Raw genomic sequence first — 18,594 nt, 5'->3', positions numbered from 1 at the left:
GAGCTTGGGGTTGGGGGAACTTCATCTGAGAGGCCAGTTGGGGCCGGATCTCACAGCCACCACCCAAGATCAGAAGGAGAGATGTGGATTTTGTTCTAAGTGCAACAGGAAACTTCCAAAAAGCTGGAGGCAGGGGTATGACGTCATCTGATTTAAGTACTAGAAGGATCCCACTGGCTGAATGGAATCTGGGGATCCTGAGAAGCCTTCTGTTGCAATCTTGGGAGATCTGGGAGAGGAGATCTCGGATCTCAGTATTTTCTGGGGGCCAAGCAGGCTGGTGGGTGTGGGAGCAGGGTGAAAGTTTTAAGAATGATTCCAAAGTGCTGAATGGCTGCTGCTGTGGGGGAGCCTGACTACTGAGATGGGGGTGGGAGCAGCCTATGCTCCCACCATGCCAAGGCTCTTCAGGACACAGCTCTGGGGCCAAGCCAAGGCGGGAGGGCAGCGAGGCCTCCGTCTTTGCGGGGCTGCTGCGATAAATAAGAATGTCTCCATCTCACTCCTCACAGCTGAGTGGCACTTCCAGGGGCAGTCAGGGGAGACACAGCCAAGGGGTGGATGCTGCCTTCAGCAGCCACCTCTGACTTGCTGTTGTCCCAGTTGGCACAGCCTCACGCTTGCTGGCCCTGGGACCAGCAACAGGATATGGGGCATCCCAGCTGTGCCAACCACCCTGCCAGGCAGGCCCAGGTTCTGGAGCCGGGCCACACTCCTAGCATTTGATGTTCTCACCCACCGCTGGAAGGCCAGGCCGGGTAGAAGAGGTAAGCAATAAGCCATCCTAAAGCATTCTGCAAACAGAGAAATGATCATGTAGATGCTGAAGAATGGGCCGCTTGGCTCTATTTATTTACTTACATTCTACCTTGTTCCAAAAGGGATCGGAGCAGAAATAAGGCCTGGGCTTTTCTCCTTAACCAGTAAGTTCTGAAAGTGAAAGACGCCTCAATGACCCTAAAGAAGACATTTCTTCCCAGGTCAATTTGTACTTAGTTAACTTAGACTCAGTCACACTTTATATTTACTTAGCAATCACGGCTACAGAACACGAAGTAACCTGCAGAATTTTTTAAGCAAAGAATCCTCCAGACCCTGAAACAGGCAGAATCATCTCACATTTCGTCACTGAAAACAGGTGGTGCCACAATCAGTCTCTCAGCCTAAGATTACTTTTTTCTTTTCTTTTTGAGACAGGGTCTCACTGTTGCCCAGGCTGGAGTGCAATGGTACAATCATAGCTCACTGCAGCGTCAACCTCCTGGGCTCAAGTGACCCTCCCACCTCAGCCTCCTGAGTGTAGCTGAGACCACAGGTGCACACCACCATGCCCGGCTAATTTTTTATTTATACTAGAGACAATGTCTCACTGTGTTGCCCAAGCTGGTCTCGAACTCCTGGGCTCAAGCAATCCGCCTGTCTTAGCCTCCCAAAGTGATAGGATTACTGGCATGAGCTGCCATGCCCAGCCCTAAGACTGGTTTTAAGAGAGAAACCAATCACAAGCTGTGGGTGGCAGAGTGAATTGGTGTACTGTTTTTCTAGAGTTCACATTGGGACTACATATATCAAGATTAAAAACCTTCCCCTTTGGCAAATTCACTGCTAGGAATTTATCACACAGACATGCGAGATTTGCACAATTACACGAAGACACCCTAAGGATGCTCACTGTGACACTGTAAGAGCAAAACACTGGAAATGACCCAAATACGAAACAGCAAAAAAGATTTTTTTGCCCATCCATATGACAAAATACCATATAACAGTTAAGGAGAATTAGGTTGATTTATACGTGTTAATGTGTGACACTTTCTATTAAGGAAGAAGCAGCAAGGTACGGCATCAGACATACGGTATACCCCATGTGTAAAAAACAAACAGACGCATGACATACAAAGAAATATTTCTGGAAAGCCAGGCAAGAAACTATTAACAATAGTTACTTCTGAAGCAAAGTAGACTTATTTTTCATTTGATCATCTCCTGTCTGGATTTTAAAAAATCATATGCCTACAGTATATACATATAAATAATGAATTCATCAAATCAAACAATGAAACTAAAATAAATCACGTGGGGGAACCAGGACTCGGGTTTTGAGCAGGTTCATATGGCTGCGTTTTGTTCTTAAATCAATAACTGCTTTTGAAAACATTTCACTACACTTGCAACTTAAGTTTGAAGCCCTATGTGGGGAGGGGTTAAGTTGTGAGAGAGAGCTTGGCCAGCGCTCTAAACTTTCGCAATCAAAAGAAAGGCTCTCTTTCGAGGGATAGGGGTGCATACGGATTTACTTAAAGCAGACATGTCAGAACAGGAAGGGGAGAACTCGGTCTTCTGGAGAAGTGGTCCTTTCCACTCTGACAAATCAACAATGAACTTTCCATTCAAGTTTCTGTTTTGGGAGGAGCGGAGGAGGAGGGTTAGAGATGAGCTGTGGCAAAAGTGGGAGGAGACGCCCTCATATGGAAGGAGTGGACAGCTGACCTGTGGGCAGCATGGCCTTCTTCTGAAGTCTCACTTCTTCAGGGGGTTGTAACCAGAACCAAACACACTCTCTCTTTCTAGTCATCTTACATGGAGAAGGAAATTACTCTCCCACAACTTCATCACTAATCATTTAAATGTTTCCAAGAAATTTCCAAGAAAATTCTTAGTCAATTCTGGGAAGTTCTTCCACATACCCAACAAATCTCTGGAAAACCAAACCAAACACTAAAGGGAAAGCCAAAATTTATTTTGGGGGCTGTGTTTAATCTTGCGCTGCACTTTGATAAATTCTAAGAAGCTGGTGCTGCCAGCCGACAGGGCTTCTGAGAGAGGAAAGGCAGCTCACACAGGCTCCACAGAGAGAAAGACCTTGAACGCCCACCATGATGAACGAGCTGTAGCGCAGGACGGGGGGCTGGCTCACCTGGCACCTTGTCCACTGATGCAAACACGGAGCGCTGCACTGTGGGGTCACTGCTGCCCCGGCGCCCCTGGTCGTAGAAGCGGAAAGGCAGGTGCTGAGTGGAGGTGGAGGAGCCGAGTCCAAACCCCAGGACTTCAGTGGTGGGCTGGATTGGGAGGTCCAGGAGGGCTACGGTCAAACAATAGCATGGTTCACTCTGAGCATGTGGGATAGAGGGGGGTGGTGAGAATTTGGGGGGGGGGGACATTGTAGTGGCTGTGGCCCTGCCAGGCGCATCACTTGGTAGACGCCAAGTGGGCGGCAGGCAGCCTTGAGCTGGAGAGACCAGTGGAACATCAAAGATCCCACTGAGGCTCAAGGCACAAGCGGATGCCAAGTGAGGGCTTCGGGCCAAGGTTGAGACCAAGGAGAAAGGGGTTTGAGCCCGGGCTCCTCGAGTGGAATGGATGCTGCGTCAATTTCCACTTTGGATTCTCAGCTTCCACATGTAAAGGACCCTGACAAAGGCTGTTTCAGACACCAAGCGACTGGGGCCGAGTCTGCCCAGAGAGTTCACACATATATGTGTGTATGCATATCTGCACATGTGGAGGAGCATGTGAAAATATGTATGTGCATGTACATGTGTAACTATGAGTGGGTGTTTATCTGTCTCAGCCACTATCCTCCCTTCCATAAATAGATCTCCCAATATATCCATTTGGAGGGGCTTTTTAAAATCAATTTAAGAAATACCCAAGGCGTTAGTTCTAACAGCCACTTTACAGCATAATTCTCAATTTTCAAATGAAGTATTTGGCCTTCATGCCAGCTGTGAGAAATTGCTTTACATGAAGAAAAAAAAACCTCTCTGAAAATGAATCTTAAAAGAAAGGGCTGAATGATTTAAGTCACTTTGCACATTACAAAATGCTTCAGTAATGATTCTGTAGGCCAAGTTTCAGCTAAGTGAGAAATGAGACGGGGACGACAACGTGGGACGCGGGCCTGTGCAAATCAGCACAGTAAATCATCGCATCGGTAACGCCCAGAAACTGGCCCTCTGAGGGTTTACTTTGAGACAGGGTCTCACTCTGTCTCCTAAGATGGAGTGCAGTGGTGCAGTCATGGCTCACTGTAACCTCCACCTCCCAGGCTCAAGTGATCCTCCTGCTTCAGCCTCCTGAATAGCTGGGACTACAGGCATATGCCACCATGCCTGGCTCATTTTTCTATTTTTTTTGTAGAGACAGGGTCTTGCCATGTTTCCCAGGCTGGTCTCGAATTCCTGGGCGCAAGTGAGTCACCCGCCTTGGCCTCCCAAAGTGCTGAGATTAAAGACATGAACCACCGTGCCTGGTCAAGGGCTTATTTTAAAGTTATACCTTGAGAAAGCACCCCCACATCCCCAGGTAGGCTTAAAATCCTCTCAGCAGCCACCAGGATGACCACTGGTGCCTGAACTGAATGGCACTGGATTATCTTGAGAAAGACTGTTTGTAATTTTAGGTGGTGACAGCATGCCTTCCCCCCACGCCCAGGAGAAGGCCTTGCCTTCCTGCCCAATGAACGCATCTCCCTCATTTCTGTGACTTTCCTTCTAAGAAATCTTGGCCTTCCTAACACTGGGCAGTGTTGGGCTTTCTCAGAAATTCACCGCAATCCCTGTGAAATGTAAAATGACTTCCTTCCAAGGGTTCCAGCCTTTCACCAAGCAGGGCTGCCTCTTATAAGAACTGGGAAGGGGAAGGAGGAAGGCGTAAGTTTAGAGTAGGAAGTTCTGCCTGTGGGTTCTGCCTGTGTGACTTTGGGCAAGTCCCTGAGCCTCAGTTTCCTACTCTGTAAAATGGGCAGAGCAGGCCCTACGGAACTCCAGAGTTGTTTTAAGGATCGGAGGTGGTAGAGTAATATCAAAGCACTTTGTTAACATATGCTTGAGAATTTCAGTGTGAAGGGCTGACAAGAGTGGTCCCACACTGACGTCTACTTATTGCTGGCCTCCTGCCTGCTAGGGAGGGCTCCTCTTCTCTTCCATGCAGCCCTAGAAACTGACCAGAAACCAAATACCCAGGAAATGGGACTTCTTCGTATTTGTATAAAACAATTCCTGAATCATAGGTGTCTTCTTCTATGCTATGCGGGTTCTCAAGGTCAGTGTGAGAACTATAAACAGCCCTGCCCCACCAAGTGCTCAGAGGATGCCCTGCCAGGGTCCGGCCACTCACCAGCTATTCTCTGCATCTTCATGCGCCTTGCCTGGATGCGGCCTTTGGCCAGGCGCTGCTTGGCGATGATACAGCGGATGTGGTCTGAGAAGATGAAGGTGGCCTGGAGGATGGGGAAGGGCTTGGAATGGGGGCTGGACGCAGGCTTGTGGATGGTGATGTTCAGGGCACGGCTGTCGTCCTCCACGCCAGTCACCTGCATGTCCTGCACAGTGAGAAGTAAAGGAAAAGGCATTCGTTGGGTTTGGGAGGAGGGTCGCTAGGAGCTGTGGCATCATGAGGCATCTAGAAAGAGGTCTCCAAAATCAACTGCTTTTGATCTAAGACTGACAGCCTCCCAAGTCCAACAGAGTCATGGACGGGCACAAGGCAGACCAGGCAAAGTGGGAGAAGACAGTGTGGGAGGAGGCACAGAGTACCCCAAAGGAGCGGATGCCGGTGGTGGTGGCTGGTGCCTGTTTTCCATGAGGACTTGGGTCAGCTCATGAATAACAGCATACCCCCACAAGCCTCTTCAAGGGGCCACAGGTAACACGACAGGCAAACTCTTACTTCTGAGAAGCCGGGGATAATGAACCAAAATTACTATTACCATCTGGCATGATCTTAGATATAGTCGCTCATCTACTCATCAATTTCTTCCTTACTTCTTCTAAGAAGGGGACATCATTGGCAACCATTTGTATGTCTTTGAGAAACTTCTGGTCCCCAAAGGGAAAAGCTAATCCTGAGAAAGGGACAGGGGCTGGGCACGGTGGCTCACGCCTATAATTCCAGCACTTTGGGAGGCCGAGGTGGATGGATCACGAGGTGAGGAGTTCGAGCCCAGCCTGGCCAAGAGGGTGAAACCCAGTCTGTACTAAAAACACAAAAATTAGCCAAGCATGGTGGCGTGCGCTTGTAGTTCCAGCTACTCAAGAGGCTAAGGCAGGAGAATCGCTTGAACCCGGGAGGCAGAGGTTGCAGTGAGCCGAAATCTAACCAGTGCACTCCAGCCTGGGCAACAGAGTGAGACTCTGTCTCAAAAAAAAAAAAAAAAAAAAAAAAAGAAAGGGATAGGGAAGGTCATTGAGCAGATATTTGAAGGAAGCTGTGTTTCAAAGGTGGAGAAGAAATGAACATGTAGCAAAATATAATAAAGACAAACCAGTCTAAAACCTCAGAACGGACTCTGCATAGAGAATCTGCCCCCATGAAGGTTTGAGGTGATCTGATATAAAAGCCTGAGAGGGGATGAACACAAAAGTCAGAAATGTTAAAGGAGGTGGGAACAACGTTGGAAAAGGCTCACAGAGGAAGACGGTTGCGGTTCTCAGGCATTACATTTGGCACGGGCTCTTTGGAGATAACACCCCCATCAAAACGCGGCAGTAAGATCAGATGAGGTATTCCGCATTTAAAGCAGGGAGTGTGGTATAGTAAAGACCTGACAAATAGCACCCATTGGAAGACGGCCAAAAAAAAAAAGGTTTATGTGGCTTTCATTGTCTGATAGAAGACACATATTAATTCTTCAGGGGAGGAAAACACTTGCCTGACACTAAATTCTAAAGGAAATTAATAATAAGCCTAGATAAAGCCTAGATAGATAAGCATAAGTCACTTAATGGACAATGTCTTACATGGAGTGTTTTTTTAAATGAAAGATTCTTCTATAGTTGTTTCTCACATCACACTTTGTAAAAGACACTTTTACATTAGAAAGATCCTGAAGAAGAGGAGGTTGGGGAAGAGGCTGTAACAGCAGCTTCAAGTATGTGGGTGGTTCTCGCAGAGAGCAGGACACAGACAGCAGGTCAGGCTGTGGCGAGGCAGAGGTGGGGCGGCCTGAGCAAGGCAATTCCAGAAACCAGGGCTGGCTGGCAAAGAAATGGACTGCCTTGAAGTAGGGCAAAGCTCAGGCCTGAAGTGTCGGCTGGACATCCAGGGACAAGGGGTATGGCAGAGGGGCGAGCTGGGAGGCTGCTTTCAACCCTTCTGATTCTTTGCTTTATTCACTCAAAGAGCTGCTACTAGTCACCTATCACGTCGACAAACTTTTTTTTTTTTTTTTTTTTTGAGACAGGGTCTCACTCTGCCACCCAGGCTGGAGTGCAGTGGCACGATCTGAGCTCACTGCAACCTCTGCCTCCTGGGTTCAAGCGATTCTCGTGTCTCAGCCTCCTGGGTAGCTGGGATTACAGGCGCCTGCCACCATGCCCAGCCAATTTTTGTATTTTTAGTAGAGACGGGGTTTCACCATGTTGGCCAGGCTGGTCTCGAACTCCTGACCTCAAGTGATCCACCTGACTTGGCCCCCCAAAGTGCTGGGATTACAGACATGAGCCACCACGTCTGGCCCACGTTGGCAAACATTAAAAACAAAAAAGAAACAAAAAATCCCCAAAACCCAAGCCCCAGCTTGGTACTTGGCAAGTTAGAGCCTAGCTCTGCTGGAGTGACGTTCAGCGGAAGGGAATTCTCAAAAATGCCAGTGGCAACAATCATTTTAGAGTGGTATTTGGCAGTGTCGACTAACACTTAAAATTAGTACATCCCAGCTTCTTGGTATCTGCCTAGGGAAACCTTGCCCAAGTGCATAAAGAAGTAAGAGTGATTCCGTTCATGGCAGCACCATCTGGAAAGTCAGAAAACTGGAAATAGCCGACAGGGCACGGGTTAAATACGCCTTGCTATAGTCACACAGCAGTGAAAAAGAATACCAGGAGGTCTGCGTGTACTAACGTGGCTGGCTTTCCATGACATACTATTGATATTGAATGAAAAAAGCAAAGTTTAGAACATATTCAATGTGATATCATAAAAAACACGCACACACACTCTCAAGTATATGTATATAATTTTTAAAAATAGTACATGTAGTTACATTTATATATGCATTTGGCAGAAAAACAGATCTGGAAAGGTCACAATGATAATGAAGATTATCTCTTGTGGAGGGGAGGTGTAAGAATTGCGGGTTTTGGTCAAAGAGGACTTTGCTCTTAACTGTGCATTTATGTGATATTTTAGCTTTTTTCGGGGTGACAATTTGTTCACATATACCTTGTATAATATCATTAGAAATTAATGATAAAGATGATAATTGTGTGTGGGGTGTGTGTGTGTTTGTAGCCAACTGAAAAGAGATTCCAGAGCTCCTGGCCATCTTACCTGCAATAGGCCTGCAAACTTGACCACTCCCCAGCCAAGCCTGGACACATCAGGCTCCACCAAACTCATCTGGTAAATATCCACAGCCAGGAATCGCTGGACCATGCCGCCATCCTTGGTGATCACTGTACATGCAATCAAGTCGCTGTTATCTGGGAGGAGGAAGGTGAGAAGAGAATGAGGCACAGTCTGGCTGCCCAGGGTGATGGAGACACCAAAGCTGACTCTCATTCTACCAGGAGCAGAGCACAGTGGTTAGAGTCCAGGCCTAGTGTCACACAGACCCAGGTCTGAGTCCCTTCTCTGACAGTTATGCCGGGAAAGTTTCTTTGCCTCTCTGGACCTCAGATCTCTCATCTGGATAATAAAGATAATGCCCACTCCCTCAAACTGCTACTAGTCAGGACTGATATAAAGCACATAAAGTACATAAAGCATCTGGCCAATGTTTACTGCATGTTAGGTGCTCAAACCGTAGCTTAAAAACAACCAGCATGGCTGGGTGCCGTGGCTCACGCCTGCAATCCCAGCACTTTGGCAGGCCGAGACAGGTGAATCACCTGAGGTAAGGAGTTAGAGATCAGACTGGCCAACATGGTGAAATCCCGTTCTCTACTAAAACCACAAAAGATTAGCTGGGTGTGGTGGTGGGCATCTGTAATCCCAGCTACTTGGGAGGCTGAGGCAGGAGAAATGCTTGAACCTGGGAGGTGGAGGTTGCAGTGAGCCAAGATCGCACCTCTGCACTCCAGCCTGGGCAATAAGAGCAAAAACTCTGTCTCAAACAAAACAAAACAAAACAAAACAAAACAACAACAAAACAATCAGCAATCCAAGAAAGAAACTGAAGATGACACAAACAAATGGAGAAACATCCAACGCTCATGGATCACAAGAAATGGTATCATTAAAGTGACCATGCTACCCAAGGTGATCTACACATTCAATGCAATTCCTATCAAAATACCAACATCATTTTTCACAGTATTAGAAAAAAAAATCCTAAAATTCATATGGCACCAAAAAAGAGCCCAAATAGCCAAAGCAAACCTGAGCAAAAAGAGCAAAGCTAGGCCAGGTGTTGGTGGCTCACACCTGTAATTCCAGCACTTTGGGAGTCCGAGGAGGGAGGATCGCTTGAGCTCAGCAGTTAGAGACTAGCCTGCGCAACATGGCAAAACCCCATCTCTACAATAAATGCAAAAAATTAGTTGAGTGTGGTGGCCCACACCTGTAGTCTCAGCCACTCAGGAGGCTCAGGTGGGAGGATGGCTTGAGCCCAGGGGGGTTCAAGGCTGCAATGAGCCATGATCATGCCACTGCACTCCAGCCTGGGTGACAGAGACCTGGTCTCAAAACAAACAAAAAAAGAGCAAAGCTGGAAGCATCACACTACCTGACTTCAAATTACAAGGCTGTAATAACCAACACAGCATGGTACTGGCATAAAAATAGACATATAGGCTGGGTGCTGTGGCTCATGCCTGTAATTCCAGCACTCTGGGATGCCGAGATGGGCAGATCACTTGACGTCAGGACTTACAAGGCCAACTTGGCCAATGTGGTGAAACATTGTCTCTACCAAAAAATAAAAAAAATTAGCTGAGCGTGGTGGTGTGTGCCTGTAGTCCCAGCTACTTGGGAGGCTGAGGTGGAGAACTGCTTGAACCTGAGAGGCGAAGTTGCAGTGAGCCAAAACCGCACCACAGCACTTCAGCCTGGGTGACAGAATGAGACCCTGTCTCAAAAAATAACAAAAAGAAAAACACACGGACCAACAGAACAGAATAGAGAGCCCAGAAATAAAGCCACATATTTACAGTCAAGTGATCTTCAACAAAACTGATAAGAACATATACTGGGGAAAGAACACCATCTTCAATAAATGGTGCTGGGAAAATGGGATAGTCATATGCAGAAGAATGAAACTGGACCCCTCTTTCTCACTGTATACAAAAACCAACTCAAGATGGACTAAGGACTTAAATGTAAGACCTAGAACTATAAAAATCCTAGAAGAAAATCTGGGGAAAACTCTCTGGACATTGGTCTGTGCAAAGAATGTATAACTAAGACCTCAAAAGCACAGGCAACAAAGCCAAAAATAGACAAATGGAACTTACTTAAACCAAGAACCTCAGTAACATTTCAGTGCTTCTTTAAAGACTAATGGCAGTTTACAGTTGTGATGGTTAAACTGAGTTCACCTAATTAAGTAAAGACAGTAAAGCAAGAGTCCCCTGAGCCATGACAGAATCACCAAGCCCTCAACTCAAGGTATGACAATTTAAATTCAAGCCCTGCACTAGACGTTGTATGTGGATGGGCATTGGATGTGTACGGCACTTGGCCCTTCAGAACCAGTTTCCCCATTTGTAAAATGAGAATTACGTCCCTTATCTTGAATTGTTTGGTGTGTTAAAGAGAAAAGGCGGGAAAAGCATGGGGTCTTGTGCATGGGAGTCCTCTGCATATGCTAGGTTCCTTCTCTTACTTGAAAGTTGTCCCCAGCTGGGTGCAGTGGCTTGTGCCTGTAATCCCAACAGTTTGGGACGCCGAGGTGGGAGGATTGCTTGAGCCCAGGAGTTCAAGACCAGCCTGGGCAACATAGTGAGACCCTGTCTCTACAAAAAGCAGAAAAAAAACTAGCCTCCCAGCTACTTAGGAGGCTGATGCGGGAGGATTGCTTGAGCTCAGGAGGTAGAGGCTGCAGTGAGCCATCAGTGTACCACTGCACTGTAGCCTAGGTGACAAAAGCGATACCCTCTCTAAAAAAAAAAAAAAAGAAAAGAAAAAGAAAGTTATCCCCAAATTCAGTGTCTAATTGAATGCCTACCCTTGACTTGGAAATCACCAGAGTAACATATGACCATTAGATCTACGGTCTACTGGTGTACGCAATCCTCTGCCACTTATGTTTTAAACGAGAGAGCTCAGTCCGGAAACAACCTAAATGTCCCCATACAGGAGAACTATTTGAGTACAATTTTTTCCCACCAGATGCAAAATTATATACCCATTTAAAAATTGTTTAACCAAACTGTGGACAGTGGTTACCCATGAGGAGCGAAGTGAGAATTTGGGGTAGGAGTGTGTGAGTGTGGGAGAAGTATTAAGGAGAGAACTTTCATTTTTACTCTATGTCCCACTCTACTGTTTAAAATTATTTTAAAATGAGAAAAGCATTCAAGACATACTTTTGAAACACATATAATAAGCCCAAGTTAAAAATCATGTTTTACAAATAATTGAAATGACTGTGGAAAACATTATAATTTTAAATGAAAGAGGATAAAAATGTTATTACCATGAGTTTGATATGTTTAAAAAAAAGTATCACTACAAAGAAATACTAGTACAGAGAAAATGTGCCAAAATATTAACAGAAGTCTCTGATTAGAAGAGGGTAGGTGAGATGTTTTGTTGTTTCTTCACAGTTTTATTAAAGTATAATTTACATACCATAAACTTCACCTATTTTAAGTATACAGTTTACCTATTTTGAGTATACGGTTTGAGTTTTAGTAATTTTTTTCTTTTTTTGAGCATAGTACCCAACAGTTTTTCAACCCTTGTCACCCCCCTGCCTTTGGCAGTACACAGTGTCTATCACTGCCATCTTTATGTCCATGAGTATCCAATGTTTAGCTCCCACTTATAAGTGAGAACATATGGTATTTGGTTTTCTCTTCCCACATTAATTCGCTTTGGCTGCCAGCTGCATCCATGTTGCTTCAAAGGACATGAGTTTGTTCTTTTTTATGGCTGTGTAGTATTCCATAGTGTATATGTACTACATTTTCTTCATTCAGTCCACCATTAATGGGCACCTGCGTTGACTCCATGAGTTTGCTATTTTGGATAGTGCTGAGTTTTAGTACATTTACAGCTATGTATTACTACATCCCAGTTGTGGAATACTTCCATCACCCCAATAGGTTCTGTTGGGAGCACTTTAACCAGATATGTGGCTCAACTTTACTGGGGGAGGAGAAGGGTGACATGGGTGTTATCAATTTTGGCCAAAACACACGATAACAAACTTGGGCTTATGCATTCTCCAAGGATTTCCCCCCTCTCCTTTTCCAGTTTTCATCCTGATCTAAAAGCCTAGGTAAATTTCTCTTTCCTTTCTCGGGTAACCCCCAGCAACATACCCCTCGGTTCAATCCTCCGACAGTGTAACCTGTCTGAGATTCTGGTTTTGTGTGGATGTCACCCAGTTGGTCCTCTCGGTCTTTACAGGCCTCGTGTTTCCCTCTATTCTCTCTAGCACATGACCCCCGAAGTCAGCCAGGTACCCCCACAGCAAATCCCAGCACCAGATAGGCTTTATTGAATTTGTACCTTTTTTTTTTTCTTTTCTTTTTTTTTTTAGACAGTCTTGCTCTGTTGCACAGGCTGGAGTACAGTGGCACGATCTCAGCTCAATGCAACCTCTGCCTCCACGTTCAAGTGATTCTCCTGCCTCAGCCTCCCTAACAGCTAGGATTACAGGCACCCACCACCACGCCTGGCTATTTTTTTTTTTATTTTTAGTAGAGACAGGGTTTCACCATGTTGGCCAGGCTGGTCTCGAACTCCTAGCCTCAAGTGATCCGCCTGCCTTGACCTCCCAAAGTGCTGGGATTACAGGCATGAGCTACCACATCTGGCCCAGTTGTACTTTCTTATTATCTACAGAAAGAATCTTCTTTCCTTTCCCAACAGTCCAGCAGGGTATTTGAAAATATTTTTTTAAAAATATATTTTAGGGCTGGGCACAGTGGCTCATGCCTGTAATCTCAGCACTGTGGGAGGCCGAGGTGGGAGGATTGCTTGAGCCCAAGAGTTCATCCTGGGCAACATAGTGAGACCCTGTCTTTAAAAAAAATTAAAACATGTATGTTTTAATATATTATGAAATGTATTATATTAACATAAAATGTACAACAGTATGTATATCTTATGATGAATTTTTAGTTCCATACTGGATGATTCTCTAGATGACTAGTCTTCTACATTATTAAAAAAGGAAGTCATCATATTCATTCTTATAAACATTTTCTTTGTGGTAGGTAGGGTTTGTTTTCTTTACTCAATACTTAAAACAGGCCGGGTGTGGTGGCTCATGCCTATAATCCCAGCACTTTTGAAGACTGAGATGGGTGGATCACTTGAGCCCAGGAGTTCCACACTGGCCTGTGCAACATGGCAAAACCTCACCTCTACTAAAAGTAGAAAAATCAACTGGCTGTAGTGGCATGTGCCTGTAGTCCCAGCTACTCAGGAGGCTGAGGCAGGAGGATCACTTGAGCCCAGGGAGGTTGAGGCTATAGAGAGCCGTGATCACACCACTGCACTCCGGTCTGGGTGACAGAGTGATGAGCCCTGTCTCAAAACAAACAAACAAAACTTAAAGCATTTTCTGAAGGGGAATCTTTTAAAAAATACTCTTTAAAAATGGAACAAAAACAATAAACATGTTCTTTCCTTTCTTTCTCTTTCTGTCCTCCTTCCCCCTCCTCTCCTTTCCCTTTCCTCACTCTACACGGGACAACTTGACTACCTTCTGTTTTCACATTCACAAAAGAAGTTCATCTGAGAGTTTGATATGGGAAAACGGACACAGTCGTATGTGTCACTGTCAATGGGGTTTGTCCCAGGCAGTGTGACTCCCTCATAGAGCCTGGCTGCCTGAGGGGCTTCAGCGGAAGAAAGACCTGCCATCTCCACCACAAAGAACAAAAAAGGAAGGATAAAACCCCAGAACGGAACAGCTTTCAGAAATGTAATTGAGACATCAAAGCCCTGTGAGAACACAGTGAGAGATTTCATAAGAAAACTAAAATGCGGCCACACCAGTGAGACAGGAAGGATCCCAGGGAGGGAGCTCTCACTTTTCAGAGGCTGTGGGGCAGTTAAGGAGAAATGAAGCAGCTTCTACAGATTACAAGCAAATGCCATCCGCAAGGGAGACCAAGGAATTGCGGGTTTTCGGTGACTCCTTTGTGGGCCCCTCCGGTAGCATTTTAGGGAACTCCTGTACCCTGCCCTAGTCCTCGGCTGCTCCACACCCTGGCTGTGGAGCCCTAGGGGACACAGGCTAGTCACCTTGGGACTCCCATGGGGTCTTGGGTCGAGGAGACATCCAGGAGAGAATTGCTGAATGGAATCGAACTCGGCCCACCCTCTAAAGCCTCTGCCTGCAGGCTTCATGTGTACGTTTGGGAGCCAGCAGGAGTATGCTGAATGCTAAGGTACCATGGGAAGGACTTGGTGGCAGACGGCTCTGTTGTGGTATGTGGCAGCCTCCCTGCCTGACACTCAGGAGTGGCCACGGCAAGGAGAGGCCAGTGCATGTGATAGGTGACATGAGGCTGCCTGGTCATCCATCCACCATCCCCAGATCTCACTGCCCATCGAATCTCCAATTCTACAGGGGTGGGGCTTAGGATTCTATTAAGAAAATTATCAGAAGACAATGATCAGATCAATTATCCATGTGATTTAAGAGGCCAAAGATACAGTAGTAAACGTGAAAGATTTGCATAGGCCATTCACAGATGAGGGGAAGGGAGCAGCCAGGAATGGGGATTGCCAACACACACACACACACACACACACACATGCGCGCACACACACACACGGCCATCCTTGTGGGAAATCAGGAAACAAATCAAAATACCATCTTCTGCCCATAGGACTGGCAAGAATAAACATGTCTGATAACATCAGGTGTAATGAGGATGCAGAGAAACTGGCATTTCTCAAAAGCTGCTAGTGGGAGAATAAATTAGCATAGCTGTTTTGAAGGACAAATTAGCATTATTTATTAAAACCGAAAGTTTCACATTCTATGACCTAACAATTGGTATGTTCCCAAGAAAAACACTCACACGCGTGGGCTAAGAGACTGTGAAGAGTCAATTTTCCAGCAAGAAGGGAAAGCCTAACTAAAATGTGTTTATTCCTTCTGTGTAACACCAAGGAGCAATGACATGGAATGAATTCGCCCTCCAGAGAGTTCAAGAGAGCCAAGTCTCAAGAACATACTGATGAGTAGAAAAAGAAGCTCCAAGGTGATTTCAGTTTTTTTCTTTGTTTTTTTTTCTTTGAGACAGGGTCTCACTCTGTCACCCAGGCTGGAGTACAGGGGAGCGATCATGGCTTACTGCAGCCTCGGCCTCCCAGGCTCGAGTGATCCTCTCACCTCAGGCTCCCAAGTTACTGGGACTAAAGGCACGCACCATCCATGCCCAGCTAATTTTTTCTTTTTTGTAGAGATGGGGTTGTGCCATGTTGCCCAGGCTGGTCTTGAACTCCTGGCTCAAGGGATCCTCCCATCTCAGCCTCCCAAAGTTCTAGAATTACAGGCTGATTTTAGTTTTTACACACTGCTCTGATTTTCTAAAGGGAAAATAGGTATGTTATTTGCACACTTAAAATTGAATAAAGAAATAAGTGAGTCTCTTTCCACAGCTTTACACAAAGGGACTCAGGTCTTTATGAGGCCCAGCCAGGGTTGGGGAGCAGCACTAGGCCAAGCTGCTGGCCAGCCGGGCTCTGCCTGATCATGCAGATGATAGACAATCACTGAGAACCAGGTGACGGCGCGAAGCCAAGAGCTCTCTGCCAGCACCCTTGGGACATAGCTGTGGATGTTTCCAAGTGTGAGTTCTTCTCACAGTCAGACCTGTGAGTTCAAGAGCTCTGGTGTCCAGCTCAGCTCACATGTGCAGGTGCACAGTCTGGTGCCTACTGGGGCCAGGCTCTGTACTAGGCACTAAGTACCTATACTGAGAATGAGGCTTGGCCCCCACCAAGAAGAGTTCAGGGCCCAGGTGGAAGGCTAAGGACCATGAAAGGCTGTGCAAACCAAGCCTCCATTCTGGGGAGGAACCAGGCCCCACAGGCAAAAGGTAGGATGGCAGATGTCTCCATCTTCCCCAGGACCTTGAAGGTATGGCATGCCTCCTAGCGGAAACTTGTTCCAAGGAAAGGTGACATAGCCTTCCTACTCCCAGGCACTACCTTTTATTTTTCTTTGGGGAGGGGAGAAAATTTGCTGCATGTCGTATGTATGTATGTATGTATGTATGTATGTATGTATGTATTGACTGAGATAGGTCTGTCGCCCAGGCGGACTGCAATGGTGCAATCATAGCTTACTGCAGCCTCAAACTCCTGTGCCCAAGCGATCCTCCTGCCTCAGCCTTCTAAGTAGCTAGGACTACAGGTGTGCCATCATGCCTGGGTAATCTTTTTTTTTTTTTTGTAGAGATAGGATCTTGCTATGTTGTCCAGCCTGGTCTCAAACTCCTGGTATCAAGTGGTCCTCCTGCCTTGGCCTCCCAAAGTGCTGGGATTATAGGTGTGAGCCACCACACCTGACCCATTCTATTTTATTTGAAAATATTAAACTTATCAACCACTTTCACTAGATAACACATTCCTAGGTTCCCATTTTAAAAGGTATAAAAGCTTTTTTACGGTGGATAATAAGTGTCTCCTGTCCCCCTCTGCAGAGGCAACCACTGCACGGGCTCTTGTTGCCTGGCCACTGTGCATTTTCAAGCACTCAGGGGGCTATGTTCTCCTCTCCATTTCCTTTCTTAAATGGTGGCATGCCACCCACACTGCCTACATTGTGCTTTTGACACTTCCTGATGGCACATCGGCACTGAGACACTCCTTGTGATTTTTCATAGCTGCATTCTCTCCCACGGTAAGGGGAACTCTACACCATTTAACAGTTCTCCAACTGGCAGACATTCATAGTGTTTAGAAGCTTTTGCTACAACATTCAAAGGAACATTCTTATTCATACGCGCATGCGAGAGTAAATTTATAGCAGCAAAGGAGAGCTTATGCTTAATTTTTCTAAAACATTTGTATTCTATTAAAATAAATTTCAGAAGGAAACTTCATATCATTACCATGAATGGAAAAACAGAATTACTTACAATCATTAAGGTAAACATGAAAACTGACAAGAGAAGAAAAGACCATTTATTAAATTACAGCCTAATGCCTGCTCTTTTGATAAAAAGAGGAAATCTGAGTTACAGAGGTTCTAAGACAAACTAGTCTGAATCTGAGACCTTCTCCTTGGTGTAACAGCACAGACTAGAGGGGCACTGAAATGGATTTTCTTACGGACTATACTTTCCAGAGATGGCCACAGCAATATTTCTTACCTACATGTTCTTCTTACAGTGTGACTTTGACTCTCCTCCCATCAAGTGGTGGGGTCTACCCTTCTCCTTGAACCTGAGTGGGCCTCAGTGATTGTCTAGACCAAAAGAGTACCAATGGAAGTGATGCTTTGTGATTTCTGAGGCAAGGTCATAAAAATGCTCTTGGAACCTATCCACCACATTGTGAGGAAGCCCAAGTAGCCATGGAGACACCCACAGAGAGAAACCAAGGTCCAGGCCCACAGCCAGCTCCCAGTCCATACACTCCAGCTGATGCCATGTGGAGCAGAGTTATTCCCATTGATCCCTGGGCAAATTATACATTTGCTAGCAAAATGAATTCCCATAGTTGTTTTAAGCCATGAAGTTAATTTAAGTGGGTGGTTACTCAGCAATAGATAATTGTGATGGTAATTTAATTTAGTGCTACATCCAGGCACATCTAAAATTCTAAAATTCTTTCAGTACCACCAGGAAGCTACATGCTGCATCTCAGAAGACTGGCCTAGAGAAACAACTCAAGATTGGCTGTTTTGGGGACCTTGGAAGATCCTGCAAGTATTTATTAGAATGAAGGGAAACTAGTACAACCATTTCCCAACACAACTTTAAGATGCTGGGAAGGAAGAGGAGAAAAGGAAAAAGCATGAAAGAAAAAGCATGCTGTTACCACGAAGAGCAGTATCATGGCAAATTGGGCTTTAGCGCTGTGGAGACTGGGTTTAAAGCCTAGCTCTGCCAGTTATTAAACTGTGTGACCCTGGGCAGATCACCTCCCTTTTCTGAGTCTCAGGTTTCTGCCTTATAAGAAGAACACTTAACCACCTGCAGGACTGTCCAGGGTATCTGGGAGGGGCATGGGGCTGTGCCCAGCATGCATCACAGATGCAAGCTATGGTGGTCATTGTCAGAAGTGGTCGTAGTGTTCTCCCACCACAAGTCAAATTGCTCGGAAGTGCCATGACATTTCTGGAGCCATGACTCTCTCGTTGGAACCCTTCTGCCTAAGATAGTCATGTTTTCTGAATGCAAACTCTTGACTAAATTAGTCTCTTCAGAGGGAGAAAATGAATCATGGTTTTCGATTGTTTTTCAGCATTCCTGTAAGGTCATGGAATATGCAAGATACACAGGCCCCCAG

The 18,594-nt window shown here is 45.8% G+C and overlaps 1 protein-coding gene across 17 annotated transcripts in view; it reads right to left on the bottom strand.

Moving 5' to 3' along the window:
- Positions 1–18,594, bottom strand: part of CLEC16A (C-type lectin domain containing 16A) — a 231,934-nt gene that overhangs the window by 53,279 nt on the left and 160,061 nt on the right. For all 17 annotated transcript variants that reach the window (XM_024233546.3, XM_024233547.3, XM_054533474.2 and 14 more), the window contains 3 exons: positions 8,275–8,426; positions 5,122–5,326; positions 2,918–3,085 (listed from right to left, as the gene is read on the bottom strand). In XM_024233546.3, coding sequence (XP_024089314.1) covers positions 2,918–3,085; positions 5,122–5,326; positions 8,275–8,426 — 525 coding nt within the window. The remainder of the gene's footprint in view (positions 1–2,917; positions 3,086–5,121; positions 5,327–8,274; positions 8,427–18,594) is intronic.

The sequence above is a fragment of the Pongo abelii genome, chromosome 18 (genome assembly GCF_028885655.2).
Source record: "Pongo abelii isolate AG06213 chromosome 18, NHGRI_mPonAbe1-v2.0_pri, whole genome shotgun sequence".
Taxonomy (NCBI): domain Eukaryota; kingdom Metazoa; phylum Chordata; class Mammalia; order Primates; family Hominidae; genus Pongo; species Pongo abelii.
This window is presented reverse-complemented; position numbering and strand designations above follow the sequence as displayed.